Raw genomic sequence first — 18,254 nt, forward strand, 5'->3', positions numbered from 1 at the left:
AATGAAATGCCATAACATGAAACGGCATAACGTGAATCATCATAATATGAAACATTATAATGTGAGATGCCATAACATGAAACATTACAACATGGAATGTCATAAAATGAAATACCATAACATGAAACGCCATAACATGAATTGTCATAACATGAAACATTGTAATATGAGGTGCCATAACATGAAACATTACAATGTGGAATGTCATAACATGAAATACCATAATGCGAATCGCCATAACATGAAACATTATAACATGAGATGCCATAACATGAAACATTACCACGTGGAATGTCATAAAATGAAATGCCATAACGCGAATCGCCATAACATGAAACATTTTAACATGAGATGCCATAACATGAAACATTACCACGTGGAATGTCATAAAATGAAATGCCATAACATGAAGCGCCATAACGTGAATGGTCATAACATGACACATTATACATTATAACATGACACATGAAATGTCATAAAATGAAATGCCACATTACATAACATTATAATGTTAGATGCCATAACATGAAACATTACAACATGGAATGTCATAAAATGAAATGCCATAACATGAAATGTCATAATGCGAATCACCATAACATGAAACATTATAACATGAGATGCCATAACATGAAACACTACAACATGAAATGTCATAAAATGAAATGCCATAACATGAAACATTATAACGTTAGATGCCATAACATGAAACATTACAACATGGAATGTCATAAAATGAAATGCCATAACATGAAACATTGTAACATGAAACGGCATAACGTGAATCGTCATAACATGAAACATTATAATGTGAGATGCCATAACATGAAACATTACAACATGGAATGTCATAAAATGAAATGCCATAACATGAAACATTGTAACATGAAACGGCATAATGTGAATCGTCATAACATGAAACATAATGTGAGATGCCATAACATGAAACATTACAACATGGAATGTCATAAAATGAAATGCCATAACATGAAATGTCATAATGCGAATCACCATAACATGAAAAATTATAACATGAGATGCCATAACATGAAACATTACCACGTGGAATGTCACAAAATGAAATGCCATAACATGAAGCGCCATAACGTGAATGATCATAACATGAAACATTATAATGTGAGATGCCATAACATGAATCATTACAATGTGGAATGTTATAACATGAAACGCCATAACGTGCATCGTCATAACATGAAACATTAAAATGTGAGATGCCATAACATGAAACATTACACCATGAAATGTCATAAAATGAAATGCCATAACATGAAACATTATGTTAGATGCCATAACATGAAACGATACAACATGGAATGTCATAAAATGAAATGCCATAACATGAAACATCATAATGTGAGATGCTATAACATGAAACATTACAACATGAAATGTCATAAAATGAAATGCCATAACATGAAACATCATAATGTGAGATGCCATAACATGAAACATTACAACATGAAATGTCATAAAATGAAATGCCATAACATGAAACATTATGTTAGATGCCATAACATGAAACATTACAACATGGAATGTCATAAAATGAAATGCCATAACATGAAACATTATGTTAGATGCCATAACATGAAACGTTACAACATGGAATGTCATAAAATGAAATGCCATAACATGAAACATCATAATGTGAGATGCCATAACATGAAACGTTACAACATGAAATGTCATAAAATGAAATGCCATAACATGAAACATCATAATGTGAGATGCCATAACATGAAACGTTACAACATGAAATGTCATAAAATGAAATGCCATAACATGAAACATCATAATGTGAGATGCCATAACATGAAACGTTACAACATGAAATGTCATAAAATGAATTGCCATAACATGAAACATCATAATGTGAGATGCCATAACATGAAACATTACAACATGAAATGTCATAAAATGAATTGCCATAACATGAAACATTATAATGTTAGATGCCATAACATGAAACATTACAACATGAAATGTCATAAAATGAAATGCCATAACATGAAACATTATAATGTTAGATGCCATAACATGAAACGTTACAACATGGAATGTCATAAAATGAAAGGCCATAATGTGAATGGTCATAACATGAAACATTATAATATGAGATGCCATAACATGAATAGTCATAACATGAAATGCGGTAAAACAAGCAGTAGTTTGAGCAGAGGCAGCGTGTCCAACATGCTCCAAATGAGATGTCGTTATTGGAGAAATGACGGGCTGTGTTGCAGATTACGTAAGGTGGCATGGCTGGCTTTGAAGCATAATGATAGGAACGCGCTTCTACCGTCGTCATGTTGAACTGATGACGTCTTCTCTAATTGGTCACGCCACAATTCATCTGGAAGTATTCCCAAGCCTTGGTCTTTGTCATTGGACCAATTCACTCCACTTTGCATGCCTGCTCCCACAGTCACGTCATGCTTTTGTCCTCATGACAGCCCCTGCTTGTGTGTGTGTGTGTGTGTGTGTGTGAGTGGGTGTGGTTAAAGTGGCAAAACGAGGGGAATGTGTGGGATTTCATGAGGCCCAGGAAGGAAGAGGAGGGCTGTGTGTGTGTGTGTAGACTGGGATGATGATGATGATGATGGTGGTGGATGGGGTGGAGACGACGTGAGCATGCAGTGGATGGGTTGGGCATCTGCAGTGAGTCAGCATTGGCGCTGGGCTTTCTTCATGGGGGAGGGAGGGAGGGAGGTGTCTCCTGGGGGTGATGGGGTAGCTCACAGTCTCTTCTAATCTACTTTCAACCGCCTCACACCCTGAAGCATCATGAAATCATCTTTTTTTATTCTGCACTACATCCTCTCAAATGTCATTTTGACACAATAATCCCCAATACTGGCAAAATCTCTCGACTCATAGGTCATAAACAAGCGTTCTATGTTTTATATGTCTTATTTTCAAGTATTATGTCTACTATATTGGCAATAGGAGTGTACAGGTGACTATAGGGATGTTATTCCATGTCTAGAGGGCTCTAATAAAGTTAAAAGGCATATTTTGAAGGTGGTAAACAGGTTTTCTATGCCTTATATATCTTATTTTCACTTATTATGTCTACTATATTGGCTAATAGGAGTGTAGAGGTGACCATAGGGGTGTTATTTCATGTCTAGAGGGCTCTAATAATGTTAAAAAACACATTTTGAAGGTGGTAAACAGGTTTTCTATGCCTTTATATATCTTATTTTCACATATTATGTCTACTATATTGGCTAATAGGAGTGTAGAGGTGACTATAGGGGTGTTATTCCATGTCTAGAGGGCTCTAATAATGTTAAAAAGCCTTTTTAGAAGGTGGTTAACAGGTTTTCTATGTCTTGTTTCTTTTATTTTCACGTATTATGTCTACTATATTGGCTAATAGGAGTGTAGAGGTGACTATAGGGGTGTTATTCATGTCGAGAGAGCTCTAATAATGTTAAAAAAGCATATTTTGAAGGTGGTAAACAGGTTTTCTATGTCTTTATATATCTTATTTTCACATATTATGTCTACTATATTGGCTAATAAGAGTGTGGAGGTGACTATAGGGGTGTTATTTCATGTCGAGAGGGCTCGAATAATGTTAAAAAACATATTTTGAAGGTGGTAAACAGGTTTTCCATGCCTTTATATATCTTATTTTCACATATTATGTGTACTATATTGGCTAATAGGAGTGTAGAGGTGACTATAGGGGTGTTATTTCATGTCGAGAGAGCTCTAATAATGTTAAAAAGCATATTTTGAAGGTGGTAAACAGGTTTTCCATGCCTTTATATATCTTATTTTCACGTACTATTATGTGTACTATATTGGCTAATAGGACTGTAGAGGTGACTATAGGGGTGTTATTTCATGTCTCAAGGGCTCTAATAATGTTAAAAAGCATATTTAAAAGGTGGTAAACAGGTTTTCTATGACTTATATATCATATTTTCAATTATTATCTCTACTATATTGACTAATAGGAGTGTAGAGGTGACTATAGGGGTGTTATTCCATGTCTAGAGCGCTCTAATAATGTTAAAATGCATATTTAGAAGCTGGTAAACAGGTTTTCTATGCCTTATATATCATATTTTCATGTATTATGTCTACTATATCTGGACACTACACTCCTCCATGCTCTGTCACCCACATGATTCTCCACATGAGCTCTTATCAAATGCAGTATTGAATGAGTACATCTGTGTTTTTTTGTCCATCTAGTCCGGTCTGGTGTCGCGCGAAAACCCAGAGCAACTCATCATCGCCCTGGAACCCGAGGCGGCCTCCATCTACTGCCGCAAGCTCCGCCTCCACCAGATGGTCGACTTGAGCAACCAAAGCACCCAGAATGGCATTAGCCCGACGGACAATGTGGGAAGTACAATGACCCAAGGTATTACACCCTGAAACTGAAGTGTTTGACTAGTTTTAGAAGCCTAAGCTACGTAGACATTCCCTCATCAGAGATGTCGTTGTTCTTTATGTCCGTCCTCCTCTAGCGTCCCCGGGCCATGGTGAGCAAACCTTTATTGACACCAAGACACATGCATGCATGTTTATGTTCATCTTTCTATAGCACCCCCATCAAATATGTATGTACTGCATTTAGGTTCGATGCCATCATCCATAAATCCATCAATCAAACCAAGTGGATAATTATGACATGTGCATGTATACATGTGTTTGTGCCGTTAAAATGAACTTTTTGGTTTCTTATATAGGTCAACCAAAGGTCAGCCATTATTTTTTTTTTTTATTGGAACAGAACACAAACAATGGTAATGGTAATGGTTTAATTTCATTTGAACATGCATCAGATTCCAATTGAGTGCATCCCATAATCAGTTCCCAGTTCCACATGTCCAAAAGGAGTAGGAAGAAGCAAAGCTTATTGAATCCTACCCCTCCATCTGGTACTTTTACAATCACTAACTGTTACATTTGTTCACTTCCTGCTTTCCTAATATAGTTTAAGTTTTGTTTTTTGTTTTTTTAAATGTATTTTTATTTTTATTTTTATTTTTATTTTTATTTTTATTTTTATTTTTATTTTTATTTTTATTTTTATTTTTATTTTTATTTTTATTTTTATTTATTTATTTATTCATTTATTTATTTTTTTATTTTATTTTATTTTCATCAGATTCCAATTGAGTGCATCCCATAATCAGTTCCCAGTTCCACATGTCCAAAAGGAGTAGGAAGAAGCAAAGCTTATTAAATCCTACCCCTCCATCTGGTACTTTTACAATCACTAACTGTTACATTTGTTCACTTCCTGCTTTCCTAATATAGTTTAAGTTTTGGTTTTTGTTTTTTTAAATGTATTTTTTATTTTTATTTTTATTTTTATTTTTATTTTTATTTTTATTTTCATTTTCATTTTCATTTTCATTTTCATTTTCATTTTCATTTTCATTTTCATCAGATTCCAATTGAGTGCATCCCATAATCAGTTCCCAGTTCCACTTGTCCAAAAGGAGTAGGAAGAAGCAAAGCTTATTAAATCCTACCCCTCCATCGGGTACTTTTACAATCACTAACTGTTACATTTGTTCACTTCCTGCTTTCCTAGTTTATTTTTATTTTTATTTTTATTTTTATTTTTATTTTTATTTTTATTTTTATTTTTATTTTTATTTTTATTTTTATTTTTATTTTTATTTTTATTTTTATTTTTATTTTTATTTTTATTTTCATCAGATTTTTGTTCACTTCCTGCTTTCCATAATACAGTTTAAGGTTGTTTTTTATGTGATGGACAAGTCAAGGGACCGTCTTTAATTGAAGTCTACTTCTTGGCGTAGGTTTTGGATTCACGTCCATCCCTGCTTGCCTTGCACTCTATTTGAGCCACGCAGCTTCACAGAGCAGACCCCCCCCCCCCACCCTCGTCACCCCCTAAAACCTAACACTAACCCCCCCCCTCTCTCTCTCTCTCTCTTCCTAACAAGCAGCTAAGGAGCATGTTCGACGTAACCGGCAAAGTCGCACCTTTTTGGTGGAGAATGTCGTAGGGGAGCTTTGGTCGGAGCTGGAAGAAGGTTAGAGTCTCTCATTGTTTGCTTCTGCTTCTTCTCCACTTTTCCTCTGCTGAACTTTGACCTTTATTAGGCTCATTTACATTTTCACCTTACTGTATACTGTGGGACCACCATAAAAAAGGTCTATTATTGACATACGGCTCGCTCCCGCCCCTTGCTAGCTCCGATTTCAGATAAACATTTGCAATAAAAAGGACTCAGTTATAATATAGCTCAGTTATATCGACTCGCCACTAATCGGTGATCAGATGATCAAGATGGAGTTGGATCAAGTCTCACTTGTCTCAAAGCAACTACGGTGCATTCAAGGACCACCTGTGAAACTGAAATCTCAGCTTATTTTTTCTAGTGTTTTTTTTTAGTGAAGCCTAATGACATCAATATTTAAAGGGGACCTAATGTGCTCATTTTGGGCCTTTGATATTGAGTTGTGGACTCCTATAGAGCAGCGACTCACTTCTATGAGTGTAAATATGACTATAGGGGTGTTATTTCATGTCTAGAGGGCTCTAATCATGTTAAAAGTGTATTTAGAAGGTGGTAAACAGGTTTTCTATGTCCTCTTTCTCTTATTATTTCTACTCTATTGTATAATAGGAATGTAAATATGACTATAGGGGTGTTATTTCATGTCTAGAGGGCTCTAATCATGTTAAAAAAGTCTATTTAGAAGGTGGTAAACTGGTTTTCTATGTCCTCTTTCTCTTATTATTTCTACTCTATTGGATAATAGGAATGTAAATATGACTATAGGGGTGTTATTTCATGTCTAGAGGGCTCTAATCATGTTAAAAAAAAGTCTATTTAGAAGGTGGTAAACTGGTTTTCTATGTCTTATTTCTCTTATTATTTCTACTCTACAGGATAATAGGAGTGTAAATATGACTATGGGGTTGTTATTTCATGTTTAGAGGGCTCTAATCATGTTAAAAGTGTATTTAGAAGGTAGTAAACAGGTTTTATATGTCTTGTTTCTCTTATTATTTCTACTCTATTGGATAATAGGAGAGTAAAATGTGACTATAGAGGTGTTATTTCATGTCTAAAGGGCTCTAATCATGTTAAAAGTGTATTTAGAAGGTGGTTAACAGGTTTTCTATATCTTGTTTCTCTTAATATGTCTACTGTATTGGATAAGGAGAGTAAAAGGTGACTATAGGGGTGTTAGTTCATGTCTAGAGGGCTCTAATCATGTTAAAAAGTCTATTTAAAAGGTGGTAAACAGGTTTTCTATGATTATTTCTCTTATTATTTTTACTCTATTGGATAATAGGAAAGTAAAATGTGACTATAGGGGTGTTATTTCATGTCTAGAGGGCTCTAATCATGTTAAAAGTGTATTTTTTAGGTGATAAACAGGTTTTCTATGTCTTGTTTCTCTTAATATGTCTACTGTATTGGATAATAGGAGAGTAAAAGGTGACTATAGGGGTGTTATTTCATGTCTAGAGGGCTCTAATCATGTTAAAAAGTCTATGGTGGTAAACAGGTTTTCTATGATTATTTCTCTTATTATTTTTACTCTATTGGATAATAGGAAAGTAAAATGTGACTATAGGGGTGTTATTTCATGTCTAGAGGGCTCTAATCATGTTAAAAGTGTATTTTTTAGGTGGTAAACAGGTTTTCTATGTCTTGTTTCTCTTAATATGTCTACTGTATTGGATAACAGGAGAGTAAAAGGTGACTATAGGGGTGTTATTTCATGTCTAGAGGGCTCTAATCATGTTAAAAAGTCTATTTAGAAGGTGGTAAACAGGTTTTCTATGTCTTGTTTCTCTTAATATGTCTACTGTATTGGATAATAGGAGAGTAAAGTTGACTATAGGGGTGTTATTTCATGTCTAGAGGGCTCTAATCATGTTAAAAAGTCTATTTAGAAGGTGGTAAACCGTTTTTTTTTTTTTTACCTAACCAGCAAAGATAACGTCGGCTTGACCTGACGGTGTGTATGTGCAGGTGACCGTTACGTGGTGGTAGACTGCGGCGGAGGGACGGTGGACCTGACCGTCCATCAGATCCGCCTCCCCGAGGGCCACCTGAAGGAGCTTTACAAGGCTTCTGGTAACGTTGATGTTTTCTCCAACTCCGGTGGCATCCCTGGCTTTTCAATCAACATTCTTCCACATCTAGGCGGACCGTACGGCTCTCTGGGGATCGACTATGAGTTTGAGAAGCTGCTGTGTCAGATCTTTGGTCAGGATTTCATCGACCAGTTCAAAATCAAGAGGCCGGCCGCTTGGGTGGACCTGATGATCGCCTTCGAGTCACGGAAACGAGCAGCAGCGCCTGGCAGGACCAACCCCCTAAATATTAACTTGCCATTCTCCTTCATCGACTACTACAAGAAGTTCAGGGGTCACAGCGTTGAACACGCCCTTCGCAAAAGCAAGTGAGTCCACCAGGAAGAATTTGGCCAATTTTAAACCCTGATGCTGATCTTTCTGATAGCTTCATGACCTGAATAGTACGGAAGCCCGTTTCCGCCACTGAAAATAGAAATGATCCCTATGGTACGTCGAAACTATGAGATAAAAAGTCGAAATTATGCGATAGAAAGTTGAAATAACAAGATAAAAAATCTAAATAAGATAAAAAGTTGAAATAACGAGATAAAAAAAATCTAAATAACAAGATAAAAAGTTGAAATAACAAGATAAAAGTCGAAATAACGAGATAAAAAATCTAAATAAGATAAAAAGTCGAAATAACAAGATTCAAAAGTCGACATTATGAGATAAGAAAGTCGAAATTGCGAGATAGAAAGTCAAAATTACAAGATAAAAAGTCAAAATTACGAGATAAAAAGTCAAAATTTTGAGATAAGAAAGTTGAAATTACGAGATAAAAAGTCAAAATTATGAGATAGAAAGTCGAAATAACGAGATAAAAAATCTAAATGAGGTAAAAAAAATCAACATTTTGAAATAAGAAAGTTGAAATTCTGAGATAGAATGTCGAAATAACGTGATAAAAATCTAAATAACATAAAAAGTTGAAATAACAAGATTAAAAAGTCGACATTATGAGATAAGAAAGTGGAAATTACGAGATAGAAAGTCCAAATTACAAGATAAAAAGTCGAATTTACGAGATAAAAAGTCCAAATTTTGAGATAAGAAAGTCGAAATTACGAGATAAAAAGTCCAAATTATGAGCTAGAAAGTCGAAATAACGAGATAAAAAAGCTAAAAAAAATCGAAATAACGAGATAAAAAGATGAAATAAGATAAAAGTCAAAATTACGAGATAAAAGTCAAAATTTTGAGATAAGAAAGTTGAAATTATGAGATAAAAAGTCAAAATTATGAGATAGAAAGTCGAAAATAACGAGATAAAAAATCTAAATGAGGTAAAAAAAATCAACATTTTGAAATAAGAAAGTCGAAATTCTGAGATAGAATGTCGAAATAATGTGATAAAAAATCTAAACAAGTTAAGAAAGTCGAAATGACGAGATAAAAAGTGGAAATAACGAGATTAAAAAGCGTAAATGATGAGCTTGAAAGTCCCAATAATGAGCTAAAAAGTGTAAATAATAATAGTAATAATAATGAGATATCTTTGTCTCCTGTTCAGACATGGATTGTGAATACATTGAGGAGTACTTTAAGTGTCGTCATTTTGACTTTCTATCTCCTAATTTTGACTTTTTATCTCATCATTTGGACTTTCTTATGTGGTAATTTTGATTTACCATTGTGATAATGATATTTTCCAGTGGCGGAAACGGGCCTCCATAGGATAGCGTGATAGTGTCACCAATCAAAACCCTAACCAGCTTCCCGTAGCCTCAGAAAACATCAAGAATGCAACCTATTGATGATTGAAGCCACTGTTGTCAATGAGCAGCCACCCTGTTTTGATTTCTTTAATAAGCACAAAAAGAGAAAGACACGTGTGTTAATGTCTCACATAAGAAGGAGGCTGATGGGCAAAATATGGATGCTTCAGTTGGAGCTGCAACACTGAGCAGAGGCAGCTCAGTGGTGACAAGCCTTAGAGCGCCCTCTTGTGGCTGCCGACAGGGATGGTCACTCCCTGGTCATGTATGAAGTAACATTGTAAAATATTCATTCATTCATTCATTCATTTCAAGAAAGCTTGTGTATGACCTTCTAAATGCACTTTTTAACATTATTAGAGCTCTCCAGACATGAAATAACACCCCTATAGTCACCTTTACACTCCTGTTACCCAATATAGTAGACATAATATGACAAAATAAGACATATAAAACATAGAAAGCTTGTGTATGACCTTCTAAATGCAATTTTTAACATTATTAGAGCTCTCCAGACATGAAATAACACCCCTATAGTCACCTTTACACTCCTGTTACCCAATATAGTAGACATAATATGACAAAATAAGACATATAAAACATAGAAAGCTTGTGTATGACCTTCTAAATGCAATTTTTAACATTATTAGAGCTCTCCAGACATGAAATAACACCCCTATAATCACCTTTACACTTCTGTTACCCGATATAGTAGACATAATATGAGAAAATAAGACCAAAATAAAACAGAAAAGTTGTTTATGACCTTCTAAATGCAACTTTTAACATTATTAGAGCTCTCCAGACATGAAATAACACCCCTATAGTCACTTTTACACTCCTGTTACCCAATATAGTAGACATAATATGACAAAATAAGACATATAAAACATAGAAAGCTTGTTTATGACCTTCTAAATGCAATTTTTAACATTAGAGCTCTCGAGACATGAAATAACATCCCTATAGTCACCTTTACACTCCTGTTACCCGATATAGTAGACATAATATGAGAAAATAAGACCAAAAAAAACAAAGAAAACTTGTTTATGACCTTCTAAATGCAACTTTTAACATTATTAGAGCCCTCAAGACATGAAATAACACCCCTATAGTCACTGCAAAGAACAGAACTGGAGGTAGCCGTGATTTCAAGCCTTCATTGTTGTCGTGAAGCTTCCTCTTTTAGAAAAGAAACTTGGCGTACGACTTGGATACTATGAACATCCAGCAGCAACACAACATTTTGGCATGACTACTATTTATTCGTTTTGATTCATTCATTTTCGCGGGGGTGCTGGAGCCTATCCCAGCTGCCTTGGGGCAAGAGGCGGGGTAAAATATGGTGGTGGTATTTGATAAAAATACATCCAAAATGTCCAGATAGATGATAATGTTGACACCCGCTGCTTATAATGATGCTTTGTTTTGTCTCCAGTGTGGACTTTGTTAAATGGTCATCTCAGGGGATGCTGAGGATGAGTCCTGATGCCATGAATTCCCTTTTCAAGCCCACCATTGACCACATCATTCAGCACCTGAGTAAGACGCACGCCCCGTATCACACCCCCGTATCACACGTCACGCACCCTGTCATGGCTTAGTCGCGTATCTGCACCAAACATACGACAATGCTAACGTCTGCCTTTGAGCCTCAACACCGGCTTCTTGGAACCTCATCCCCAATACACCAAATATACAAAAAGTGCTACGGCGGTACTCGTCATGTACGGATGCCCAAATTTTGCCCATGTTTTTGCAAGCAGACAGCACACGCTTGCAAGTACAGCGGGTTGGACTAGAGCGTCACGCAACGTTAAAAAGGTTCTCCTCCCATTCCATGTGGAAGTGGTACTATTTGCTAAATCGGTTATGTATATGAGATTTTAAAAAATGCATGATCAGCAGCAGCCGTCGGAAAATGTCAACAAACTGACGCAAATTACATTTTTGACATAAACTGAAAAATATGCTAAGCGGGGCGTATGCTAACCGAGGTTCAAAATGAGTATTGGAATGCTGTTTGATAAAATATACAAAAAAATAATGCATATGGAAATTATTAGCTGAGGCAAATTACGTTTTTGACATGAACTGAAAAATATGCTAACCAGGGCGTATGCTAACCAAGGTTCAAAATGAGTATTGGAGTGCCGTTTGATAAAAAATATACAAAAAAATAAATACATCTGTAATAAGTATAGATGGAAATCGGCTATGCATATGAAAAACTACATATTCTATGTAAAAAAAAATATTTTGTATTTTAGTGCTGTTTTATCAAATATACAAAAAAGGAAATACATATGGAAATTATTAGCTGAGGCAAATTACGTTTTTGACATAAAGCGAAAAATATGCTAACCAGGGCATATGCTAACCAAGGTTCAAAATGAGTATTGGAGTGCCGTTTGGTAAAAAAATATACAAAAAAATAAATACATCTGTAATAAGTATAGATGGAAATCGGCTATGCATATGAAAAACTACATATTCTATGTAAAAAAAAATATTTAGTATTTTAATGCTGTTTGATAAAATATACAAAAACATAATACATATGGAAATTATTAGCTGAGGCAAATTACGTTTTTGACATGAACTGAAAAATATGCTAACCAGGGCGTATGCTAACCAAGGTTCAAAATGAGTATTGGAGTGCTGTTTGATAAAAAATATACAAAAAAATAAATACATCTGTAATAAGTATAGATGGAAATCGGCTATGCATATGAAAAACTACATATTCTATGTAAAAAAAATATTTAGTATTTTAATGCTGTTTGATAAAATATACAAAAACATAATACATATGGAAATTATTAGCTGAGGCAAATTACGTTTTTGACACGAACTGAAAAATATGCTAACCAGGGCGTATGCTAACCAAGGTTTAAAATGAGTATTGGAGTGCTGTTTGATAAAAAAATATACAAAAAAATAAATACATCTGTAATAAGTATAGATGGAAATCGGCTATGCATATGAAAAACTACATATTCTATGTAAAAAAAAAATATTTAGTATTTTAATGCTGTTTGGTAAAATGTACAAAAAAATAATACATATGGAAATTATTAGCTGAGGCAAATTATGTTTTTGACACGAACTGAAAAATATGCTAACCAGGGCGTATGCTAACCAAGGTTCAAAATGAGTATTGGAGTGCCGTTTGGTAAAAAAATATACAAAAAAATAAATACATCTGTAATAAGTATAGATGGAAATCGGCTATGCATATGAAAAACTACATATTCTATGTAAAAAAAAATATTTAGTATTTTAATGCTGTTTGATAAAATATACAAAAACATAATACATATGGAAATTATTAGCTGAGGCAAATTACGTTTTTGACATAAAGCGAAAAATATGCTAACCAGGGCGTATGCTAACCAAGGTTTAAAATGAGTATTGGAGTGCTGTTTGATAAAAAAATATACAAAAAAATAAATACATCTGTAATAAGTATAGATGGAAATCGGCTATGCATATGAAAAACTACATATTCTATGTAAAAAACTTAATTTAGTATTTTAATGCTGTTTGGTAAAATGTACAAAAAAATAATACATATGGAAATTATTAGCTGAGGCAAATTATGTTTTTGACACGAACTGAAAAATATGCTAACCAGGGCGTATGCTAACCAAGGTTCAAAATGAGTATTGGAGTGCCGTTTGGTAAAAAAATATACAAAAAAATAAATACATCTGTAATAAGTATAGATGGAAATCGGCTATGCATATGAAAAACTACATATTCTATGTAAAAAAAAAATATTTAGTATTTTAATGCTGTTTGATAAAATATACAAAAAAATAATACATATGGAAATTATTAGCTGAGGCAAATTATGTTTTTGACACGAACTGAAAAATATGCTAACCAGGGCGTATGCTAACCAAGGTTCAAAATGAGTATTGGAGTGCCGTTTGGTAAAAAAATATACAAAAAAATAAATACATCTGTAATAAGTATAGATGGAAATCAGCTATGCATATGAAAAACTACATATTCTATGTAAAAAAAAATATTTTGTATTTTAGTGCTGTTTTATCAAATATACAAAAAAAGAAATACATATGGAAATTGTTAGCTGAGGCAAATTACGTTTTTGACATAAAGCGAAAAATATGCTAACCAGGGCGTATGCTAACCAAGGTTTAAAATGAGTATTGGAGTGCAGTTTGATAAAAATATACAAAAAATCAATACATGTGTAATAAGTATAGATGGAAATCAGCTATGCATATGAAAAACTACATATTCTATGTAAAAAAAATATTTAGTATTTTAATGCTGTTTGATAAAATATACAAAAAAATAATACATATGGAAATTATTAGCTGAGGCAAATTACGTTTTTGACATAAAGCGAAAAATATGCTAACCAGGGCGTATGCTAACCAAGGTTCAAAATGAGTATTGGAGTGCTGTTTGATAAAAATATACAAAAAATCAATACATGTGTAATAAGTGAATGAATCGGTGAAATTGATCCACGCTGGCTCTTTCCTTCAGATGAGCTCTTCGAGAAACCCGAGGTGAGCAACATCAAGTTCCTTTTCCTGGTGGGAGGTTTTGCCGAGTCGCCTCTTCTCCAGCAAGCGGTCCAGAACATGCTCCACGGCCGCAGCCGCATCATCATCCCCCACGACGTGGGCCTCACCATCCTCAAGGGCGCCGTGCTCTTCGGCCTGGACCCCGGCATCATCAAAGTGCGGCGTTCCCCGCTCACCTACGGCGTGGGCGTCCTCAATCGCTTCGTGGAGGGGAAGCACCCGTCGGAGAAGCTGCTGGTGAAGGACGGCACGCGCTGGTGCACCGACGTCTTCGACACGTTCATCTCGGCCGACCAGTCGGTGGCGCTGGGCGAGCTGGTGAAGCGCAGCTACACGCCGGCAAAGCCCTCGCAGCAGGTCATCGTCATCCACGTCTACTGCGCCGAGAAGGAGGGCGTGGCCTTCATCAGCGAGTCCGGCGTCAAGAAGTGCGGGACGCTTCGCCTGGATGTTAGCGGAACGGAGAGCACGGCCCCGCGCCGTGAAATCCAGACGCTCATGCAGTTTGGCGACACGGAGATTCGGGCGATGGCGGTGGACGTGGCCACCGGCCGCACCGTCAAGGCGAGCATCGACTTCCTCGGCCATTAGGGTCGTATTCGCATTCTACACGGAAACTACACGGCTTACACACGCACGACTACGCCGACCTTTCACACGCTTTTGGGGGTCGCCTGAAAGACAGTCCGTTGCTTAGCCTGCCATAGACCCCAAGCTGGACCCGGGATGGGCCCCATCTGGAATCCATACAGGATCCATGATGGGCCCCAGCTGGACCCATGATGGAAACCATGCATGACCCATGCCGGGCCCAATCTGGAATCCATACAGGATCCATGCAGGACCCAAGCTGGACCCATGCAAGACCCATGATGGGGCCAAGCTGGACCCATGCTCGACTCCATGCAGGACCCAAGCTGGACCCATGCCGGAAACCATTCAGTACCCATGATGGGCCCAAGCTAGACCCATGATGGAAACCATGCAGGACCCCTGCAGGACTATGATGGGCCCAAGCTGGACTCGTGCAGGACCCGTGATGGGCCCAAGATGGACCCATGAAGGACCCATGATGGGCCCAAGCTGGACCCATGATGGAAACCATGCAGGACCTGTGCAGGACCCATCATGGGCCTAAGCTGGACCCCTGCAGGACCCATGATGGGCCCAAGCTGGACCTGTGAAGGACCCATGATGGGCCTAAGCTGGACCCATGATGGAAACCATGCAGGACCCGTGAAGGACCCATGATGGGCCTAAGCTGGACCCATGATGGAAACCATGCAGGACCCGTGAAGGACCCATGATGGGCCCAAGCTGGACCCATGATGGAAACCATGCAGGACCTGTGCAGGACCCATGATGGGCCCAAGCTGGGCCCCTGCAGGACCCATGATGGGCCCAAGCTGGACCTGTGAAGGACCCGTGATGGGCCTAAGCTGGACCCATGATGGACCTTTGAGTACATAGATTTAGTGTGTTTACACTGACAAGTATGACAAAATGTTATTGAACCACAGTCGAATAATCCACGCACCTCACAGGTGTGCCCGCGGCTGGCCACAACTAAAGGCTGCTACCACAACAAGCTAAAACTCGACTCTGAAATGTCTTGTTTTCTCATATTATGTCTACTATAATGGGTAACAGGAGTGTAAAGGTGACTATAGGGGTGTTATTTCATGTCTTCAGGGCTCTTAACTATGTTACGTATTGGGTAACAGGAGTGTAAAGGTGACTATAGGGGTGTTATTTTGTGTCTTGAGAGCTCTAATAATGTTAAAAAGTACATTTAGAAGGTCATAAACAAGCTTAGGAGGTGGTAAACAGGCTTTATATGCCTTTATATATCATATTTTCACTTATTATGTCTACTATATTGGCAATAGGAGCGTAGAGGTGACTATAGGGGTGTTATTTCATGTCTAGAGGGCTCTAATAATGTTAAAAAGTACATTTAGAAGGTCATAAACAAGCTTAGGAGGTGGTAAACAGGTTTTCTATGCCTTATATATCATATTTTCACTTATTACGTCTACTATATTGGCAATAGGAGCGTAGAGGTGACTATAGGGGTGTTATTTCATGTCTAGAGGGCTCTAATAATGTTAAAAAGCATATTTAGAAGGTGGTAAACAGGTTTTCTATGCCTTATATATCATATTTTCCCTTATTACGTCTACTATATTGGCAATAGGAGTGTAGTGGTGACTATAGGGGTGTTATTTCATGTCTAGAGGGCTCTAATAATGTTAAAAAGCATATTTAAAAGGTGGTAAATGCCTTATATATCATATTTTCCCTTATTACGTCTACTATATTGGCAATAGGAGTGTAGAGGTGACTATAGGGGTGTTATTTCATGTCTAGAGGGCTCTAATAATGTTAAAAAGCATATTTAAAAGGTGGTAAACAGGTTTTCTATGCCTTATATATCATATTTTCCCTTATTACGTCTACTATATTGGCAATAGGAGTGTAGAGGTGACTATAGGGGTGTTATTTTATGTCTAGAGGGCTCTAATAATGTTAAAAAGCATATTTAAAAGGTGGTAAACAGGTTTTCTATTCCTTATATATCATATTTTCTCATATTATGTCTATTATATTGTCAATAAAAGTGTAGTGGTGACTGTAGGGGTGTTATGTCATGTCTAGAGGGCTCTAATAATGTTAAAAAGCATATTTAAAAGGTGGTAAACAGGTTTTCTATGCCTTATATATCATATTTTCTCATATTATGTCTACTATATTGGGTAACAGGAGTGTAAAGGAGACTATAGGGGTGTTATGTCCATGTCTGGAGGGCTCTAATTATGTTACAAATTGTATCCATGTGGATGAAAGACTGAAAGCTCCAATGCTTTACCCTTGGGCCCTGAAGACATTGGTTGTGGGCACCCCCAATGTCGGATAAAAAAAAAAAATGGCTTCGCGTGCGTATAAAATGTGAGAGGAGTTTTAGTGTCAGTATGAACTTAAACCTAAATGATAGCGAAATGAAGACAAAGGACATAAAGTGGACTCCCCAAAAGATGAAATACCAGAATGAAATGAAATAGCAATCTTTCATCAACACCTTCAGCAGCTTTTTTTTACTCAAGCACCTCTTCAGAAACATCCCTCAAAAGACCTTCTTCCCACCCACCACTCTGAATGTGTCGTCAGCATGCCGTGCTTCCAAAAGGAGAGCGAGGAGGTACAGTGCGCCTCGTGCTATGGCATTCAGTACGCCCGCTTGAGGAGCCTGCATTAGCAGCTCGTCTGCACGTCTTAAAGGCGCCCTGACATGATTACCTTGGCTTCAGGAGCTTCTATGGATATTTGGCATTCTCTACTACAGCCAGCTAGCGAGTTCAGTTGCACTTTTTAACATTATTAGAGCCCCCAAGACATGACATAACACCCCTATAGTCACCTTTACACTCCTGTTACCCAATATAGTAGACATAATATGAGAAAATAAGACATATAAAACATAGAGGGCTTGTTTATGACCTTCTAAATGCAATTTGTAACATTATTAGAGCTCTCAAGACATGACATAACACCCCTATAGTCACCGCTACACTCCTGTTACCTGATACAGTAGACATAATATGAGAAAATAAGACATATAAAACATATAAAATTTGTTTATGACCTTCTAAATGTACTTTTTAACATTAGAGCTCTCAAGACATGAAATAACACCCCTATAGTCACATTTACACTCCTGTTACCCAATATAGTGGACATCATGTGAGAAAATAGGACATATAAAACATAGAAAGCTTGTTTATGACCTTCTAAATGCAATTTTTTAAATTATTAGAGCTCTCAAACATGAACTAACACCCCTATGGTCACCTT

General features: G+C 36.6%; 1 protein-coding gene across 2 annotated transcripts in view; it reads left to right on the forward strand.

The window, feature by feature from the left end:
• The window catches only part of hspa12a (heat shock protein 12A), a 31,262-nt gene extending 16,066 nt beyond the window's left edge, over positions 1 to 15,196 (forward strand). Inside the window, exons 7-13 of one of the 2 annotated variants that reach the window (XM_078799008.1) lie at positions 4,231 to 4,402; positions 4,509 to 4,523; positions 5,967 to 6,053; positions 8,013 to 8,117; positions 8,187 to 8,445; positions 11,276 to 11,379; positions 14,362 to 15,196. In XM_078799008.1, coding sequence (XP_078655134.1) covers positions 4,231 to 4,402; positions 4,509 to 4,523; positions 5,967 to 6,053; positions 8,013 to 8,117; positions 8,187 to 8,445; positions 11,276 to 11,379; positions 14,362 to 14,993 — 1,374 coding nt within the window. In that variant the 3' untranslated portion in view covers positions 14,994 to 15,196. The remainder of the gene's footprint in view (positions 1 to 4,230; positions 4,403 to 4,508; positions 4,524 to 5,966; positions 6,054 to 8,012; positions 8,118 to 8,186; positions 8,446 to 11,275; positions 11,380 to 14,361) is intronic. The other variant, XM_078799009.1, reaches the window with a different exon arrangement.
• Positions 15,197 to 18,254: the final 3,058 nt, after the last annotated feature.

This window comes from Doryrhamphus excisus, linkage group LG19, assembly GCF_037039965.1.
Source record: "Doryrhamphus excisus strain RoL-2023G ecotype Guam linkage group LG19, RoL_Dexc_Guam_v1.1, whole genome shotgun sequence".
NCBI lineage: Eukaryota > Metazoa > Chordata > Actinopteri > Syngnathiformes > Syngnathidae > Doryrhamphus > Doryrhamphus excisus.